The 21,353-nt window shown below is 42.9% G+C and overlaps 1 protein-coding gene across 7 annotated transcripts in view; it reads right to left on the reverse strand.

Moving 5' to 3' along the window:
- The window catches only part of ss (aryl hydrocarbon receptor spineless), a 31,631-nt gene extending 10,600 nt beyond the window's left edge, over nucleotides 1-21,031 (reverse strand). For 2 of the 7 annotated variants that reach the window (XM_065865736.2, XM_065865741.2), the window contains exons 1-4: nucleotides 20,788-20,998; nucleotides 18,903-19,381; nucleotides 7,113-7,303; nucleotides 200-324 (exon numbers count right to left, since the gene is read on the reverse strand). In XM_065865736.2, coding sequence (XP_065721808.2) covers nucleotides 200-324; nucleotides 7,113-7,303; nucleotides 18,903-18,958 — 372 coding nt within the window. In that variant the 5' untranslated portion in view covers nucleotides 18,959-19,381; nucleotides 20,788-20,998. The other 5 variants (XM_070995595.1, XM_065865737.2, XM_065865738.2 and 2 more) reach the window with 5 other exon arrangements.
- Between the last annotated feature and the right edge of the window lie 322 nt (nucleotides 21,032-21,353).

A 21,353-nucleotide genomic window follows, 5' to 3' on the forward strand; every position in this document is an offset into this window, starting at 1 on the left:
CTCTCACGGCTAACAAGACGCTGATTGATTATGCCCCTTTGCCCCTCGTATGGGGTAAAATAAAAATACGCCACATATCCTGGCCAATGAAGCCATCAAACAACCACTGATGAAGACAAATCGAGGCAATTGAGAAGAGGTGATGGGGGGTTTGGGAGGATTAGGGTGCTGGACTCAGTACTCCGAACTCTGGACTCACCTGGAGGAACATATCACCATCCAACAGGCCGTGCTCGAAGGCTCCCAGTTCTCGCGTCCTGTAGCCATCGTGTGCGTGTATGTGGGGCAGGACTCCGTTCTCCTCCTTATCCTTATGCATAACAACTGCAAGTGAGAGATAGATAGATACTTTTTACAAACAGCGGCATTCTTGGATATTTTATTAACCATAAATATTTGATATTCACTCAAAAGAACGGAATAAAGTTGGGCAAATTGCTTGGCCATAAATAATCCGCTCAATTGTTTTACAAACCCACCTTCCTCGAGGAGGAGAAGAGGCATTACTGGCATAACCATAGTAACTTCATAAAAATCCAATATATCATATATATTGTGTATGTCTGTCTCAACTCCCCGAAAATACTCGTACAATAAATATTTACGGCTTTGGCAAAGTACTAAAAATTGTTTATGGTGTCATTGTAATATTTTATGAGAACTTTCGCCCGCTTTTGGCCCACCCCTTGAATCATCCTTGAACTGTTCACCCTTAGGCCGCCATTTTGCCTAGGAAAATTTCATTTTATTTTCCCCCATACCCACCCATTACTTTTGTTTATTTATTTCTTGGCGGTGGAGTTTTATTTTGTGGGAGCCAAGCGGGTTTTTATAATAAATTTGTCACAAAAATTGATTTATGTGCGATAAACGATAAAAGAAATGGAACTTCATATATTTTCACAATATTAGTAAAAGGTTTTCGGGGGAAAGCGAGCAGGGTGGCTTGGCTAAGAGTGTTGTTGTCCTGGCCAAAAATTATGCCACGCCAGCTGATGTCATAAATTATGATTTTTATCAACGCAAATGGGTAAAATAAAAAATGTTGAAGAGAAATAAAACAGCAGCTAAAATAAAAACAAAGGCAGAGTTAATTTACGCATGGCAAGCCTCGTGAAGGAAAAGTCCCCGATTTCCCCTGAAGCCAAGTGCAACCCCTAAAAAAAACCGGGGGGAAATTCTCGGCTTCAATTTCAATTAGCAGGTTAGTATTTCCCCGGCTCTTAGCCACTTTTCCCTGACCAAACTGACCGCAAACTGGAGCTCCTTGTCGCCTCGCCATAATCTCGGCCTTTTCTGACCTTTTTATCAAATTAACAAAAGTGACTAGGTCTCTCCCCTAAAAAAAAAGCAGCGAAAGATTGTTCATTTTAGCGAAAGTGCGATAAAACAAATAGTCGCCCCTGGCCACTCCTCACTCCTTTCCCAACTTTCCCCACTTTCGCCTAATGTGGCCCAAACAAATTGCATCATGTGCGTGTAATCCTGGCGTGATCCTTTACAGCCACTTGGCCTAGGACGCTCGTAATTATTCATAATTTAATTAGGCTCAGTTTACATTCATTCCGCTTCTCGACGCTGCTTTTTTATTATTTCTGGCGGTATATTTTATTTTTTTTTTTCGTTGTGGGTACGTGCATAAACTCATTTAATTAATTTTAGCAGGGGAAAGATTTGGGTTGGGTTGGGTTTTTGGCTTTGGGTTACGAAATCTGCCCCGGGAGACTTTATTGCACTTACATTGTGTTATTACATGGCGAATAAACCAAATTTACGACAAATTCTCCGCATTTTCCGCTGCTGTTTCCCCCATTTTCTCTGCCGGCACTTCCATCTTTTGAAGGACCCACCCCCGTTGGGTCGTTAAATGAACCAAAGACCATCCACCGTGAACCCCGTCGGCGGTGGATGAAAATCTTGTGCTGCGAACGACCGGAAAAGCGCAAAATCTCGGCTGGCAGGGTGGGGCAGCCAGGGCGGAAAACTCTCCGCAACGCTCGATGATGTACACACATAAAAATGGCGGCGACGTTGGAAAACCCCACCCAAGTGGCCAAAGAGAAAAGCCAGGCAGACAGAGAGAAAGACCAATGTGAAAACAAGTTGGGGAAAAAGGCACAGGAAAAGCGTGCGCAGCGAACGAAGAAGACCCGAAAGATACTCGCCCTAATGACGTTGCACTGTACTGACGGCACCTCCAACTCTGGGCCATTTCCCCCTCCGATTTTCCACTGCTTTTCCCGCTCTGTTTTTCCCGTCAATTATGCTGGAGATGGGGCTAGGGAACTGGGCGTGTCCCACGAGCCGGTGGCACGGCTTGGCGCAGAATAATAAATAAAGTTTAAATTTTCTGACATTTTGGCAAACATTTTCCGTGCCGACAGAAGCAAATATGTCATGGAAATGTCAAACTCATCAGCGGATTTGATTGGAAAACTGACAGCGGCAGCGTCGGGAATACATCCGTGTATATCCATATCCACCCGTAGCATCAACAGCGGCACCGCCAGCAACCATTGGCAGCTGTCAGGAGTGACAGGCGTTTTGGATGCACCCCACCGCCGCTGTGGGTCAAAGGGGAAAGGTTAGCGGGCTGGATGGTGGGGATAGTGGGCTCGATACATGGAGTTATTCTCCAGGTGCAATGGCAGTGTGAAAAATTGTTCGGCAAGGTGGAATATTAAATAAGCAGCGATAAAAGAGCCGTCAGGTTGGGTTGATTATCATAAGGATGGACAGATGGCTATAATGGATACATCTTTTTTAACGGATTTTAGGATAGGAATAGCTTATGACTCATAAGTTATGAGTGACCAGTTTGGTTTAATGTAAGATATGTGATTTTGCTTAGTTTGAACATGGTTTATTTATTATTCTCAGTTGCCGATATAATTTTTATGAAGCTAGTTAACTCGAAATCTTATATAACGCACTCTTTTAAAGTTAAGAGCTCGCCTAACTTCAAGAATGTTTTCGTATCCTAGACACTTCAAGGAGAAACGCTTCCTTGTTGGTTAAGCCTTTCGTATAGTCCATAAACAAATCTATTTTGTCTGTTGAAGGTTCCTTATAGGTATCAAGAACCTAACCAGAAGTACTTTCCAATCCAAAGCATTGTTCAATTACAGAGGGAAAGAAAAGCAGTTCGAGTGCCGTCTTCAATTTTAAAGTAGCTAAACCGTTTATTGGACTTTAAATTGAACTAGGCCTTTAGACATTGTATCTGTTTACCCGGAGATGGGGAGGAACTAGAAGGGGGTGTCGACCTACGTAAGTCACGCAATGTAGTCTCCTGCCGCCCTCGACCAGTGAACATATATAGATATTATATATAGTATGGGTATATAGAACCAGCTGAGCATTGGCCGGCGTGACAATGCGACGCCTTAGAGTAAAAACAACCGCACCAGTAATACCGATTCGTGGAGAAACAACACCTACATAGAGCTGGTAGGCAAGTGCATCGCCATCGCCATCGCCTGACTGATTGCATGTCCGCCTGCGACCCATTCATTGTCTGGTTCTGAGCCGAACCGCCAGCCGAGGGTTAAGGGGCCTGGGGAGGCCTTAACTGGAGCAACGCACGAAAGTCATGTTACAATGTACGAAAAATTGGCCAAATGCCGCTGGAACTGGCTTCACTATGTTTATAGGTTAAGAACTGAGCCTTGGCCTCATCCTCATCCACATCGCCCCTGTCTCGTACAGACTTTTTAACCCAATTGGTGGCAGCAACTGCCTGTAGGCAATTTTGATAATAACATAAATACCTGCTGCAGGAGAAATGGGCTAAGAAAGGCGAGGACGGGCTGACCAAGTGACCTTGTCGTGGCCCATAATCGGTGGGTGGTTGAGTGACTAGGAGGCCTCCCAGCTAAGGTGTCCCATGTCTCAGGTGCAACGTCGTCTCCAATGCAGATTCATTCATAATACGCCCAGCAGGTTTCCACAGCTCTACCGCTTCCCACGAACCCCCGAGAACCAGTTAAAAGACCCTCGAAGGCCAAGTCAAAAGTTATGGCGACATGATTAAGCGAAAAAAAGTTAAATAGAGGTTATAGTGCATAAATAAATATTAAAAATTGTAATAATAATATCCTGGTTCTTAAAGCAATTAAATCCTTAATAGAATCGAAATGCAAACATGACTTTAAAATATCGTCCAAGTAAGTGGGGTTTTCTCGTCCGATTGTTAAACTAAAAGTAGAGTTAAGCCTCAAAATATCCCAGTCCCTAAGAGTAATATAGAACACCCTAGAAATATTTATATTTTATAAGACCAATCCTTAAAGAAATATTTTTTTCAGTGCCTCTTTAAAGCGTGTGTGGGAACTAGTTGGTTTGGCGAAACGCCAATCCCAATGCAAATGCAAATGCGTTCCCATCTCAAGTTACCAAATCTTTGAAGTAGCTACTCAACTGGGATAGCAGAGCACTTGGCGGCTTTTCTTGGGAACTTAATTTGCTTATGGTTCACTTTTTACAACCATTTTAATGGCATTAGTTCGCCAAGGGTGGTGGAATTGATGGGGGAAAACTGCGTTTAGTGCTTGGCGTGCTGTGTACAGAAAACAAAATAGAATGAATAATAATCGTTAAAAGAGAAACTATCAATATCAAAGGGGTCATAACAACTAATGTTTCAGCAATTGTTTCGACCTCTCCCTTTGCCACTTAATTACGCAACTCATCAATTAGCCAGGGACAGGAGTCTTTGGCACCGAACGCGAGCATTAAAAATGTAGAAATTGCGCGTCTTAACAATTATGGCCAGAAGCCCGTAAGGTGGCTCTGGCAATTATGGACGGTTACCCCCTGCCAGCCTTAGTTTAGACCATGCCATCCCCTCGCATTTTGGCCAAGACAATGGCCCATTAGCAGCGCGCTTTAATTATTTAGTTGGCTGGCCAAAACCAAACCCAGAGATAGTGGAAAAAGCGCAGAGAAAGGCACGAGAATACCGGAGAGAGAGAGCTACTAAATCATCGGGAGTGGGGGGCAAGGTGGTGGGCGGATGGGGCGTGGTCCCAACTAGTACAACAAATGCAAAAACCGAGACTCTTCTTCTTTACCCGATATGGTATAGTATAGAGAACATTTCCAGTTCGGTTCTTGCTCGTTCCTTTCCGCATTGTTTTCGGTTTTCGGGTAGCAGAAGTTTTTTGCGCAAGTCAGGGTCAAGCAACTACGGATGGGATCCCGCACCCCCTTAAAGATATATATATATTGTCTGGTTAATACATGGACAGCATCCTTCCCCCTCCATCCGCTAAACATCTAATCAATTTTAATCGTCTTGAGTGCTTCCGTTGGTAATCCATGAGCGGCACACGTCGCATTCGGGATCCCCAAGACAAAGCAATACCCATACCCGAAATCCCTTCCCAGGTTAAGGGTTCGGAGGCAAACAAACACTAATTGTAAATTAAATGATCCCGATAATATCCGAGAACATCTATCTGGGCAAACAAACGAAACCGAAATGAAAACAAACGTTGACCTCGCGACGTGTTTTGTGACAACCCCTGGAAGGATAATAAACAGGGGTTGTGGAAGGGGTAGGGCAGGGGTTTGGGAAGGGGCCACTCACCGGGGCACACGCCGCAACGGTTCTGGTCCATTAACCCGTCGTCGTTGTAGTTTTTGTGTGCCTCGAGTGTCCTGCGAGGTGCCCTGAATGTCCTTTCGGGGGATGCCATCATTGGGAAAGGAAACTAATGTTTATATTGACTTTTCACAATGCACAAAGCGGCACGTGGCACTGGACGGTTGCTCCTTTCTTTTTTTTGTGTGTGCCTCCTCTAAGCCAACAGTTTGCCAGTGCAATTAACGCTGAACTTCGCTTGACCGCTAATTGTCAAAATATTTACTAAAGTTCTGGTACCTTTTCGCCGTCGTTCTTCGATTTGGCCACGTGGGCGGCAGGATCTGTTTTATCGGTCTCAGAGGCGCTTTATTCCTGCACTTAAACCCCATTAAAGCTGTCATGCCATATACATGCCCCCCTCTCTCTCTCTTTGCCAATTTTATCGCAAATGAAAGCGAATGAAGCAATTAAACATTTTCTTTATTTTCATTTTTTCGTGTTGGTCATTAAAAAACAAACGCGAAATGCCAACGAACTGAGGCGGACGAATCGTTAATCAAGCCATCAAGGCCCGAGAGTTTATTGCATTTGTTTTAATTAATTTAAATTATACAAATATGTTGACCCCTCTTTCTACACTCCAGTCCAGTGTTCAACTACCCCGAGTAAGCCTAAAGCACCCCTGAGAAAAGTAGATACATATGCTAGTTCCTCCAGCTCCTGGTTTCAATTTGTCTGCTCCCGACTGACCAAGCTGCGAAGAATATCTAAAGCACTGGGAAAAATTAATAAAAGTTCCCTAAGCTATTTAAAAATATTTTTTAATTTTCTCATATACCATTTTATTTTATTTTTATGTCTTTGAATAAGTTGAGTATGTTTTTTCAAACGTCCAGGGCTGATTTCTTAATGTCTTGTTAAGTTTATTTATCTGGTTAAACTGATGTTTCGGAACAAGCTATTTGTCAATATCATGTTGGGTTTTATCTCACTAATAACTACTAAATAAAGTGATGAATATCTTTAAGAATTGGCTGTTTGAAGAACTAACATCACTTTGGGTAAACGAATTTGTGTTTCGGAAAATCATACCCATATATTATTTTCTCTAACATGGCATTGAGAAATCGGTTTTTAGAGTAGTTTTTGGACTCTATATTTTCCCAAAGTGTTCCCTGTGCTTTTCAGACCCTAGTCGATTTGGCCTAGACCGCCCCACGCCGCTAGCTTCCTTCCTGTTCTCTAATCCTCGAACAGCACGTGCGTGTGTTTGTCAGTCGCTCCTTTTCGCTTTTTTACTTTTCGGGAGGAGAGGACCTCCTGGCGCGGCGTTGAAATTAGTTTTGAATCATTTATGAGTCATGTTGTTTAGGGTCTGGGCCGCAGTCTGACCAACCGAACCCAGAACGGGGAGTTCCTCGGTCCGGGCATAATCGATTTAATAGGCCGAAATTGTTACGCGCCGTATGGTAAGGGTGTTTCCCCCATTTCCCCCCTCTTTTACTTTAGTAGCAGTAGCACTCACCTTGAAAATAACTTTTGGTTCTTAAATAACTAACGGACAGCCTTAGAATGCTCAGTCGATCCAGTTTGCTCAAGATGTTCTGCTCGAAGGGCAGCAGCGAGGCCAGGAGATCCAGCTCGGCGTTGAGGCGCTCCCGATGCCGCTTTGATGGATTGCTCTTTGTGACGCCATCCTTGGGCGGCGGCTTCAGGCTGGAAGGAAAATGAGTGAAAGGGAAATTAAAAACAATTTTCATGCATAAATGGAAAGTGGGTCCCTAAAATAGAAGTATATGTAAAGAAGTGTGTGGAACAGAAAGGCCTCGACCGCGTCAGCTGGCGACGACGATGGTGGTGTGAACTTGAAAAGGTCAAAATTATTAATTGCACTTATCAGTTACCAGAGACTGGACCTCAATCCTCCCCCAGATAGTCGCCAGCTCTCAAGGATTACAGTCATAAAACGGACACCCAATCTAGGGTGGGTTGGTTCGATTAGCTATGCCCACTTGGTCCGCTGATTAGTCGATCTACAAGGAGTGGGTGAATTGCACAACTGATCCCTTCGCAAATGCGTGATACGATTGTGTTCTAATGACCAGCACATTTTGTTTCTCTTTAATAACACACGGAAAATATGCTATTAACTTTGCTATTCAACCGAATGTACAAAAATAACTAACTATTGGTAGAAGGTTAAAGAAACTATCATTTAATAATCGTATTTAAATGCTGTATTATACAAATTACAGTTCTTTAAATGTATCCCTATTAGGATATGAGACAGAATACATATATTGGATTGGAGATTCCCCACAAGAAATAGTTATAGCTATTATAGTCCATGGAAGTAATCGATCGATTGCTTTCATATGTATAAATCATTATATTTTCACCATTTAATTCCCTGCACCGTTTCAAGGAAGTTAATCGGGCCCATTACCCGGCTCCACCTCTAACAGTTTCCATGAATCAAATCATAAACGGGAATATATACAGATACACAGGCACAAATCAGGAGTCGGACCGTAATCTGAAACCACTCCAATTAAATGTCATAAAATGTTCGAGGACCCAGGCAGCCGAGTTGAAAATACCATTGTAAAGCCAAATGCAGAAATGTGGTATTATGGCGTTTGTGAGGGATACCAGAACCGCAGACCTCATAAATGCAAAATCCGTTTATGAGGGGACTCGAGGAATGGTGAATGGGAGTACGGGGAATGGGGAATGAGTGGTGGCAATCTGGATTAGCTCGTGGTTGGACTCAAAAGCTTTGCCGCTAATTCATCATTATCTCTTGCCATAAGCGGATAAGCGGAACAGTTCAGCTGGATTGTCTTTATAAGCTGCATTCTGTGGTGATACCTCTTCAAGATCCCTCTTTATGCTCTGCTGTGTTCTTTTTTTAATCATTTTTTGTCTCATCATTTTCATTGACATTATTACAAAGTTAATTGCGGTAATTAAATATAATTATTGCTGTAATTTATGAGACGACCCCCTTCATGGCCGATCCAACCCTTTTTCCCCCCACCGCTTGCGTGGCTTTTTTGTCAATGTTTCAAATTTTTTAGATGTTTTGTTTGCCGTTTGAGTTTTTTGTATATGCTGTTTTATTTGGAAAACTTTTTGCTCGGTTGAACATACACGAGAGACGGGTATAAGAAGGACGCGGACTGTTGCAGGATATTGTCGCGTTAAGTTAATTGGCTGGCGGACCTCGTCCTGTACACTTTTTTCGCTCCTTCAGGTTCCCGGGTAATTGTCAGTGGCATGTCCGTTTGATGTCACAAAACTGGACGACATGTTGGCTCAAATTGTCGCTGGCCGGATAATCTCCCCAGTTGATATCGGAACAATCCCAATCCCAGTTCTATTATCGTGCCACCAAGGTGTTGTCCTGCAGGAGAAGGAATGCCAACTTGTCGCCCCCGCAGTCGAGGGATAATATTTTCTGGAGATAGGAATTCCAGTGGCTAAACAAATCGACGATAAGTATGGGACACTTTGGACCCGCAGAACTCTCTCATCCAAAACCGAAATCGAAAGAACTCATTTAATAAAATCGCCAATTACGAAGAAATTTGAAAATGATCAGTGTCTGGGCAAAAAAGGATAAACGAGCGAATTTATAGCTGGATCTCGGCGGGATGATTATATTGATGAACGAAACCGTTAGACGCATCGGAATGCACTCTATAGGAGGACGCCAGTCAAGGCTGCGAATTAGCAAAGGGAATCGAATAGAAATAATTTCGAGCCTGGCCAAATTGAGGCCCCTGCCAAATTGGGGGCAATGCGGTGTATTATTTTTTTCGCTCTCAGTTTGCGGCATAAAATGTATAATTTTCTTATTATCTATATGTGGCGAGGGTAAGAAAAAGAAGCCAAATGGCAAGGGCAAAGGCAAAGGCAACCGCAAATGCAAAGGCAAAGGTAAAAGGACCAGCGGCAAGTCCTGGGAATAAAATTAATTCCATAAACAACTTTCCAAAAAGTAAAGAACTTTCGGTGGTGGCGGGAGCAAAAAGGAGAAAGGTGAAAGGTGGCTCTACCTTTTGTCTGGGGCCATAAAAACGTCAAGCCAGGAGAAGCCCAGAAAGAGAGAGAGTTTAGAGAGGAATCCCAGCCAACAAAGGATATCTGCTGCAGACCGTGTGTATATGTGTGTTCCTTGGAAACTTTCAGCCCCAAAAAGCCATTTTTATTCTCCTTCAGCGTCGTCGTCGTCGTCGACTTCTTTCGTCCTTTCTATACACTTTTCCCCACGTATTATTTTTCGCCATTTTCGTAGCTTTCCCTGGCTTACCACCCAATCCCCCCCATTTGGCATTCTTCTTCACATTTCTTCTTTCCTTTTCCCATTATGAAATGAATTGCTTTTAAAGAAATTACAATGCGGACGACTTTTGGGATTGGGGTTTCGTTTGCTGGATGGGCGGAGGACAGAGGGAGGAGCTCAGGGATTGCGGACCGGGGCGGTGTGTGTGTGTCTCGATTGGGTTGACACAAATTGCAAGGTCCAAGGCTGTCGTCTCGCCCACAGCACGCCAAAGCAAAGTTCAGAGATCTAACAAATAAGATATAAGACCTAAATCCCGACGCACCACGCCCCATGTTGTTCAGAACACTAGAGAAATTGGAAGGCTTAAAATAAACACAATTGGCTTAGGTGAACTAACAAAATAATTAGACTAACTAAAAAGATTGTAGCAATAAATAATATATAAGCTTTTTATATTCGATAAAAAATATAGCAGCTCTTATATAAAATTTATTTCATATAGAAAATAATAATAACCCTTATTGTTTGAAGCATTTGGTTTTAATGATTCAATTGCGTTATCATTAATTTTTGCCACTACATTTTCCGACTTATATTTTATTTTTTTATCAAGTTATCCTTTAGGCAATCGAAGTTCTTTTTTCTTTCGGAATAGATTAAAAATGTACTAAAATGCAAATACATTTTAACTATTTATTTGATCTTTAAGTTGTTGTTGAAATGATTTCGTAATAGATCATTAATATAATAAATCATTTGGCTGCAAATATATTTTTAACTGCTCTAAAAACTTTTTTCGTAATATACGCCCCCCTACAAAGATTCTTCAATCATTTGACATATACTAATATATCTTTTGGATGTAGTAAGGGAAAAACTGTTTCAATTTGCAAAGTTTCTAACAAATAACCGAAAACTTTCCTTACGAACTTATATTCCCATTTGCAGGTGTCGATTGTTGCTTAATCCCCACGGCGACCCCTCGACCTCTCGACCCTTTGGCTTGGATTTGCATATGGCAGTGTTAAGCCGGCACCCCCGCTTCAAAACTACTGCCTCGTGGCTTTGTGATGTGTTTATAAACAAATGACACGCAATCCTTTGGGGGGCACGTGAGTTCACGGCATCCAGCTCAGCTGTCTACGCCTTCGGTTCACTTCTTTTTCGCCGGCTTGCATGCAAAGCGAAAGCAAAAGCAGAAGCAAAGGCATTACGCATACGCAGCGTGTTCAGGTGGCTTTTGCTACCGCCTCCGTTGTTGTTGATCATAACACGCTCGATTTGGCGCCAAAATCGCAGCAAACCGTTAGTAGCAAACATATACTCACGCAGACCATACGATACCATGCCAGACCAGACCAGACACTCATTCATTCATCAGCTGGCTCTTTTGACTTTGGCCTATGCGTGTTGGTCGAGAGCTGCGTGCCGCCATTGCACCTGATAGATGTGCCCCCTTGCCACCAAAAGAGCGGCAAGGCAACCCTTTCGGCACCTATAAAACGCCAAGTGGCGTGTCCAAAACCTAAAACTCTAAACAACACGGATTGTGGGTCATCACAGCTCACTTTTACTGCAACTAATTTGATTTTGCATACTCTTAAACAGCCACCCACTTGTTGATATCATAAACCCACTTCCCTGCTGTATAAAAATGTTAAGACATATCAGGCACTGTCAGTATGGTATTCCTTTGGAAATGTCACAATTAATTGAATTTACATTTCTGCATATAAAAATGTCAAAACAAAGAGGAGGGGGGATTCGAATTTAAGCGCCATTTAGGGAAGCTGTCAACCGGGGGAACATGCTACTATAGTCTGCTACCGTGCTGCAACATTGGTCCAGTCACTTAGTCCCAGCCTCCAACCGCCAACCGCCGACTGGTCACAAAGGGAGCCTCCTAATCTACGGACCACTTAATGGATCTGCGCCAAATTCACGCATAAATTTTAAGGCTCAGCATCCCAAAGCTGTTAAAATTAACGAGGAGCGCGAACAGAAAGAAAGAGAGGAGCTTCACGAGGAGAGGAGCTTCACAGCTTGGCCAACTCATTAATTTTGTCAACCCGAAAGCGAGAAAAGTGAATCGCCAGGCAGTAGCTGAAACCAAAAGCGACTATAAAACGATCGCGCAACTCTGTCAAGATAACAACAAGGCGGCGGGTAGAGCAGGGAGAACTGGATCGGAGTTGGAGAAGCTGAAGAAGTAATACACCGAGAAAACACAAAGTCCATTTAGTAAAACTAAGGAATGATTATATTTTTTCGATCATTTCTGTTTAAGATATAAATATAGCTGTTAGATACCTATATCGACCCCATGATCTTTCTTTTATATATAGATCAACATAATATCCTTAAGCGAAACATTATATATTTGCCAGGTAGTAATAACGGATATGGAAGATATTTACTCAATTAATTCATTATATAAATAATATATAATAATGATATTGTCTTTTCTAAACTATTCTTCTCTTAACTATTAATGTTCTTGTTTTTGATCGGTAACAATGAAATCGAAAAGATGTTACGATTCGAACTTAGCCAATATCCGAATCATCTCATTTCTTCCCAGTGCATCTACCGAAGCCTGCGACTGAGAATCTCCGCAGAATCGGTCCCAGGCTCTCAGGTTCACGGCCTGCGCTAATCGTCAGAGGGGCGAAACACTTCTTGAATGGATTGTGAACCGAATTAAGTTGTTAAACGCATTATTTGCATATTTCGAATGCGATGATGCCACATTAAGATGCCACAAGCAGTACATCTTGCCTGCCCCTCGCTGCTCATTTGCATATTAATTGTGCAAACAAAAAGGCGGAGGAATGTTCGTTCCGTTCGCTTAATGAAGTGATAAATGTTATCGATGGCTTTGGAGAGGCCGACAATCGCGTTTGATCTATGGGCTAAAAGCGACAGTTTTCCCATCGCCAAAGTTGTGCTTTGCCATTTTTCCAGTTTATGATCTACCGAGGAAAAAGCAATTTGTATCCACCAGATACATTCTTGCAGTGAGTACATAAAACTACGGTTATAACGACGGACAGTGTGAGTGTGCGGCCGTTTTTAGTTTTATGATTACCCTTGTCAAGTTGGGTTCCTTTCTGGCCTCTCGTATACTTAGAGTTGTAGATGTGCTATGGGGCGGCAAAGTTCCGCGCAAGAATAACGTCAACTGTGCCAGCCAGGGGAACTAAAACAACAACAACAGCAACAACTACAACAACGGCTAAACTGTGGCAAAGGCAACTCATTTATTTTATCGATTAAACATTTTTGCGATTCGCGCAGCGGAATCTCTTTTGGTCTCTCACTAAAAGGAGCCCCAAAGCCGGGCCATGTGGGCTTTTGGGAAAAAATGTATCTACTACTGACACACACACACATACTTGGGTAGCTAATACACAGATACACACACACACAATCATTCGGGGGCGACATCAAAGCGCCGGGCAAAGGCAACTTTGAAAACCTTTTGACAGCTGCGAACGCCAAAAAGGAAGGCGGCAAGGGATGGTGGCAGGGAGTGGGGGATTGCTAGTGGGCGAATTAGGAACAGGAAGAAGGAGAAAACAGAGGGGGGGGGGGGGGGGGGAGGCAAGAAGAAGAAGAAGACGGCGAAGGGGGCGGGTTCCACCCTGCCTACAAAGTGGGCGCGGCCTTTGGATTTAGTGGGGCGCAGGATTGGGCCAAGAACGGTAAAAAAGGGGCTTCTGTGCGCTAATGATGCGCATTTGGCATTTCGCCCTTAATCATTTATCATCCTGCGGAACCGTATAATTATTAAAATTTATATCTGATTTCGGATTCTCGCTGGCATTCAATCGATTAAATGGTATTCAATCAGAAAACATATGCCGTACATCCTAATTGTAATGTAAAACTGTATAAATTATACTAGACAGTTAATAGTTTCAGTGATTTTCGAACTTTGAATATTTTGTAAAGTTAAAAAGTAATAGATTAAACATGAATTTATAGATATTTTGTATGATATATCAGCTAATTACAATAACATAATAGGAATAATTTTACCATTTCTATTCAGCTAGGATAATTTCATATATCCTAACAGCATAATAAAGCAGATATTAAGTATACACGTTTTGTTACAATCCAGTTCAGCCCCCATTCCTAACCATAAAGAGCCTTTTGTAAGCTCATTGGCAGAGTTAAACGATCCCCTTGGCCAGGGTTTTGTGAACGGGAAAAGGTAACTAAAAGTATCACCTGCCCGGGGCAGATACCACCTCCTCCTCGGCGACTGCAACCCAATGGAAACCCCACACCCCGCCGCTCCTGGCCAGCCCCTTGGGCGCTCCACTTCAGCGCACACTCGAAAAAGCAGAGAAACAAAAAATGCAGAAGGCAACAGTGCGTCCTGGCTGTGGTCCTGGGTGCTATGGTCCTTGTAGTCCTGTAGTCCTGCTGCTGGAACTGGAACTTTTACTGCCGGCCGCACTTCGGTGGTGGATTTTAATGGAACGCTTTGGGTTAATTCAAAATTCTTTTGTTTTGCTTTCGCTGACTAACCTGGGCTAGGCTCGGACTAGGGGGTTGGCCAAATGCAGGTGGTCAGCCGGGTATTCGTTGGCTTATGGATTAGTGGTGGTACACTACGACTAACCCGACAGTTCACTGACACTGAAGCCAGCGGCGATCCCTGGCACGGAGATCCTGATCCGCTGGCCAGACAGACAGAAAGTCTGACAAATCGATGGCTTTAGGCCATCTAAATCGCTTGTAAGGCCGTAAGCGCTTCAACACCTTTGAATAGGGGACCTCAGCCCCATAAATGGCAACAAAGTAGCTGCCCCAAATGGGAGAGAGACAGAGATATGGACTAAAAAGAGACACACTCGCACTCGTTTAATGGCTGATATTGGCGTACCCCTTTCTCCTGGCCAAATCTCTGGCCCACTGCCGCCCAGTTTGGCATATGGAGCAGCACTATTTAGGCTTCGATACGCTGCATTACGCAATGGTGTTAATTACCAACACACGGACACCAGGCACCCGGCACCCGCCAAGTGGGAGAGCTACACTACAGATATAGATACTTAGATAGTCAGATACTTAAACACACACACCAGCAGACGGATAATCGCCGGCAAGCAACTGAAGCGAGCTCACTGTGGAAAAACGGTTAACCAAAGACGGTAGCAAAAACATTTAAAGCCATTTTTCCACGGCGTTCCCAATAGAAAATCGTCCATAGAAAGGCAAGGTTTAAATGAATAGTTGAGTTGTGAGAAAAGCCGACTTTAACTTTAACTTTGACGGTTTTTTCAAAGGATATCCCGCGGCATATGTCATTCAACCCACATACATATATCTGCCGATCTCCGACACCCCCCAGTCCATTGTAATTAACTAAATAGAATAACCCGCCAGTCGGTCTTTCAAGCCGAGATACTTTTAACCCCATGTGAACCATGGCCTTTGTGAGGAGGGCGCAGGCGCAACTAATGAGCAACCCACCACCATCAGCCATGTGGTGTCTCCCCCACCCACTTGGCCATCGCCCGCCGGCTGGTCAGTCCGTTTGACCAACATTAAATTGAGCAGCGACTACCAAAATTTATGTGAAATAGGTCCTGGCCATATGGTCGGCGGAGAGGGACTTTAAAAAGCCGTGCTCCGACTGGACCGGCCAAAACATATGTCGCAGTGGGCTGCGGTTTTCCACTGAGCGATCTCCTGGCATGTGGGAATACGGCAATTCATATACTCCGAAAGGTAATTCATCAAAAATTTCACAAATTAATTTGCTACAGAGGGAAATGGGAGACGGAATATGACGGGGTTGAAGGTTCAGTTATAAGTAAGATAATTAACCTAGGATGTAGGCAAATATTATCGGGTTCCTTTTAAAGATCTGTTTAAAATAATATAACATTTTTAGGAGAAAATAACTTTTAAAACATTTAAACTTAACACTTAATGGCTTACGACACTTCCGATCTATATCTTTTGTACGATTTTGAAATGTTCCAGTTTTTAGAAATTTAGGAAGAGAGTAATTATTTCCCTTTAAAGTATACAGTTAAAAACTTCAACTTTTGATCAAAAATTTCATTGGAATTTTCCTTAAACTCTGAACTGAAATTCTTCTACCCCCAACTTTTAACCCACAAGTTTTGCAACTCAATCAAACCGCATAAAATACGAGCGCTTGAACTTTAAACCGCTGCTCAGAGGCTCCGACAACTGCAACACCAACAATGGCAACTGAAACATGGCTAATTACAATTGCACAACAACTGCAGCTCGCAAGGAGCATTGCAAAGGATACCAGCTGCAGCAATCAATAACAGGGATAGGGATACCCTCGTACACCCCTGCACATAGCTGCATAGAGAGCATAAACAACTAGCTGATAATCAATAAAGCAAAAGCAGGACTGATATATCCATAACAACCAACAAGTGGAAGCCAACAGCGAGGGGCAAAGTGTTTTTGGGGTTGGAGTTGGGGGCAGGCTTTGGGGGTTAGGGGCAGTATAGAACTTTAACTACTTGTGGTAATGGCCAACAACTCTCAGAAGCGGATGCAATGGCTTCCAATTAAACCGTGCACTGAAGTGATTGCATTCGGGGGCAAAGAAGAAACGGAAGGAAAGTAAAATACCGCGAATTCCTAGATCGCTCAGATAAAACTAAATTTCAGAACAAATATTAAGGTCGAATAAAGTAAAGTAGCTATTTTGGATAATATATATTTAGTGCAGTAATGGCATATAACGAAATTGATACCATATCAATGATAAGTTATCATCGTTAAGTGATTTCCTAATAAATGCTCCTTTTTGTTTATTTTTTTGTACACAAATATTTTTATTTCGGAACTTGTTCTTCCATCGGCACCAACTTTTTAGTGCTGAAAATTGCACGAATTCAATTGAATAGATAAGTTCCTAATAAAATACTTGCACGCAAGCCGCAAGCCTGGCCAAATGTTATGGCTAAATGCAAATGCAAGGCCAGCCCATGCGTCGTATGCGTAATTTTCGCAAGGAGCTAGGGTTAGGGATCATATATACACATATTTCAAAGAGCAGCTGTTCCCCACCACTTATGAGCTCAATTAAATTGCTGTAAAAAAGTGTAGAGCTGGGCTAGCTTGAAGCTTCAAGGAGAGCAAATTTTGATCAGTTCATTAAAAACATTAAAAAATAAAAACTATGATCGAGGGGTACTGCCGCACAGCGCAGAACCCTAAAAACGAGTGAGGCTCTCGACCTGCCACTCGAATAATTGCAGGTGTGCATTGCAGCAGGGAGAGGCAAGGTGACAATTTTGCGTCAGTCGAGCGAGTCAGAGTCGGTGTCAGCTTCGAGCCCGGCCCACAGCCAGGGTCCACGGGGTGGCACTCCAAAGGCCCTGGTATTTTTTCTGTTTTGCCAACTGCAGTAAAGCGTAATTGTTTTTTTTTTGTTTCGTTCTTTATCAAGCGGGAAGGAACAGCGAATTACGCGACTGCCTGTCGATGGTGAAACGTATTAAGTGGAAGTTTTACGGCATAGCCCAGAACTTTAATAAAAAACGAATTTTGCGCGTGAGGGGAAACGAAATTATACGACAGGAACTAAAAGAAAAGGTTAAGTGCGCCTAATCTAAACTTTAATCATACTAACATGAATATCGTTAATTTGTAAACATTTTACGAAACTAAGAAGAAATAGATATTATTATTATTAAACCGTAAGTAAAAAAGTATCGTTTAAGAAAACAATTTTCTCTGCTTTTAGGGAAACCTTTTTTAAAACCATTACAATTCTACTAAACAATTATAAATAAAAACCTTTTTATAAGTAGTGACCCTCTAATAGATTACACTAGATAATTTAAGCTTGATAGGCTATTTCCGTAATAACCATGCTGTTATCCTAAATAGATCCTAAATTTTCGGTATTTCGACAACAATCGATTTAGTCTTGAACTTCCAGGTATTCTTCTTTTTATTGACGTATACCTAAGTTTTTATACATCCTCTAACCTAGTCCAACAACATTTTTGTACACAAAGTACACTTTAAATTAAGGACTTACTAATGCCTATTTGTAGTACTAAAGCTAAAAGGATAAGTACATAGTTTAATAAGCAGTCCCTGTAATACCCGCGCTGTTATCCTAAATAGATCCTGATTCTTCGCTATTTCGATGATAACCAATGCAGTCTTGAGCTGCCTGTTCTTCGCCCCGTTCAAGGCTAAGGCGCTGAAGCTGATCAGCGACTCTTGATTATGGGGGTCGCAATATTAGCGATCGTTGGGTCTGTTGGGTCTGCACCCGGCTTGGTGGTGGGCGTGGTCGGGGCTGCAGTTCCCGCTCGCTTTCTGCATATTTACCATCGCTGCTCATGATAATGCGTGAGTTCTCATATATTTATATTGAAAACATTATTCTTTTGTGCTGCTGCAGCAGCTAAGTACACAAAATTATCAGAAATTATGTGCACCTTGGGACAGGCAGATTCCGATCTCCCCCAGCGAACAGCCAGGCCCCTCCGGCAGCAGCAGTCTTCATCATGGTCATCGTGAACGTTCATCATCATCATCATCTCCATCAACGGTTTGGCTACTGTAATTTCACGGTAACCTGCCCCGACATGCATAATGCAAATCAATTTGAGACTTTCGGGCGGCAAAAAGGGGATTCGCCCCTTTTTTCTCCAAGGGCCAAGTCAAAAGTCAATGGCTGTGGCGATTTGTCAACAAATACCCGCGTGGATCATTAATAATCGAATGGTTGGGATTTAAGACCAGTAGCCAAGGAGATTGATGGATCGTCAGCGGGTGGCGCCACAAGGTGGCAAGTTGGCAAGTGGGTAAGTGGCGAGTGCAGCCAATCGCATTGATTGAAATCTTTCAGTAATAACAGAGCAACCAACAGAACCCGCTCGAACCCAAGCATTCCGCCCCCCGTGGTGCATTTATAACTGAATCTGTATCTGTATCTGTATCTTGGGATTGGAATGGATCTGGGTTCTGAAACTTGGGATAGGGACTGGGACTCACCTCTTGCCGTTGCGTCGCCTTCGCTTGGTGGCGTAGACGGTGCCCAGCTGGCTCATTGCTAGGGCGGAGTTCGTTATGGTCGCCGTCGTGAATGATTTTTACTCTTATTATTTTTCGTATCAATTTTTCGTTGTCTTCTGCTGCCTTCTGCTTGTCTGTCGTACAGGTTGATTCTTCGTTTTTAGTATCTTTTTATTTATTTTTTGTTTTGTAATTGGTTTTTATTTATTGATTTGGCTTGCTCTGGGTACACTCTCACACACACGGACTCGCACACAGACAGCCAGGAGCTGAGTGCGATCAGATCCGTTGAGATCCTGCTGCGGGTTTTCGGTTTCGGAGTTGTAGCCACGCGTAAATTTCGTTTTTTTCTTCTTTGTATTTATTTTTAATTATCATCACGCTTACATTTTGTTTGCTTTTTTCATTTCTCGCGCTCCTTTTTTTTATTATTGCACTGTAGTTTCAGTTGGCTGGAGCTATATGAGGGATTTTATGTGAAACTGTGATTCAGCAATTGAGAAAGGCTGGGAACTGTAATGGCTGCGCCATTATATTATTCATTCGATTGTGGGTTGTACGATTTTCTGAAAACTATAACTTTGATTGGACCTATTAGTAATTGGGCTCTGACCGAGATACAATCAACATTACTTTTAAATATTTAGGGAAATACATTTCCTCAAATTTAAATTATACCAGTTCAATTAGAATAATTTAGTGAGTGTTTTTCTATAGAACTGCATAATTTGTTTGTTTATTTGTACTGTTGTGTAAATAGAATAATGGCAAAGTCATTTCCACATTCAAAACTTTATCCTCATTTAAATAGATAAACGATAATTCTCATTTGCTAGGACTTGAAGATGAATTTGTTCCAAAAAACTACTTTCCTATTTCAAAATCAAACCCGTCTTACAAGCCGACGGGATTTTTATGCAATTGATTTGTTTTTTTCTTTGGAGCTATGAGACATTTTATTAGGATTTATTATTAAACTGCTGTTCGAGAAAAGGATAATATTCAAATGCATCTACGATCCTACGATATTAAATATTTTATTTTAGCATGAGCTTTTTAAAACACATTGCTTTGTTTGGTATTAACATTTTGCAACAAAATGTAGAAACATTATTTAATTTGTACTATCAACTTTACCAAATAATATTTTCTATAGATTATCAAAGGTTAAATAAGATGGTATCGTGTTAAAGAGATATGTTAAATGAATTTTACTAAAATCTTAATGAACACGTTTATGAAGAAATGTTATGAAATGTTGCTAAAAAAGAATCGGTGCACTTTTTGCCAATATGGAATTCCTTTTAGTCCTTTTTCAATTGCTTTTTAAACTGGGTTGTTGCTTATGGTTTTTGTTTTGATTCGGGCAGCTGCAGTTTAGCAGGTTATTGTTTTGGTTCTTTCGTGGCAACACTTTTGCTTTTTTCACTTGCACTTTTGCATTTGTTGTTGGTGTTGTTGCTCGTGGGCTCTGGTTTATCAATGGGCGATGTTTGCGATGCGATGACGACGCATGCAACAGCAGAACAGAGGAAATCAAAATCGGCACGGAACCAAAGGCGCTAACGCAAGAACGGCACGCAAATCATTTGCGGCACGATCGACGCTGACGCTGGCAGAGGCGCCAGCAGAGGTTGCCGGCAGAGGAGCCAGAGGCGAGTTGTCAAAGTGACATTTGTCAAGGGGGAGCGTGGGTGTTTGGGAATAGTGAAAAGGAGAGAAGTGAATGACCGCCGGCAGTCTGAAAGTTGCACACGTGATGCGTCTAGAGCATCCAGTTACAGGGTATCGCGTGTTGCGTTTCGCTTTTCGCCTCTATTGTTGCTTTTTTCACTTTTTTACAGGGGGGGAGGGGGTCACTCACGCACACACACGCACGCACCTTTAGCGGGATTCTGGCGACGGCGGAACAACCGTTACGAGGGAGCAGCGACTGCACGCGAGCGCCAAAAAAGAGTGAATGAGCGAATGAACAACAGTGCCAAAAAAACGGACTGGGACAGACGGAACGCAGGCATTTGAAACGAAACACACGGCCGGAGGAGCAGGTGCTCTCTCGCTCGCACACGGCTCGGGCACACGGGGGAGCTCACTCTCTCTCTCTCGCTCTCGCTCTCTTTCAAACGCGACTTTTGCTGCGCTGCGGCCACGTAAACGCTTTGAGATTCCAACAAGAACTGAGCTGGCGGCCGCGAAACGAATGGAAAACCAGTCCTGCCCGGAACGCTCTGGCAATGGAACACGCGGGCGGTGTGTTTTGGCCGCTTTCCAGTCGTCCTGGCAACGGGCGATCGCCAAGCGACGCAGCCGCGTGGGAGTGGGACAGAGCGAGGGCTGTTCCATTGCCAGTCGTTCCGGCCAAACGCCATACGTGCGACTGGAAGGAAGCGACCAACCAAGACGGTCTTGGAAGTGGCCTCGCCATCTCGC

This window comes from Drosophila suzukii, chromosome 3 (genome assembly GCF_043229965.1).
Source record: "Drosophila suzukii chromosome 3, CBGP_Dsuzu_IsoJpt1.0, whole genome shotgun sequence".
NCBI classification, from domain to species: domain Eukaryota; kingdom Metazoa; phylum Arthropoda; class Insecta; order Diptera; family Drosophilidae; genus Drosophila; species Drosophila suzukii.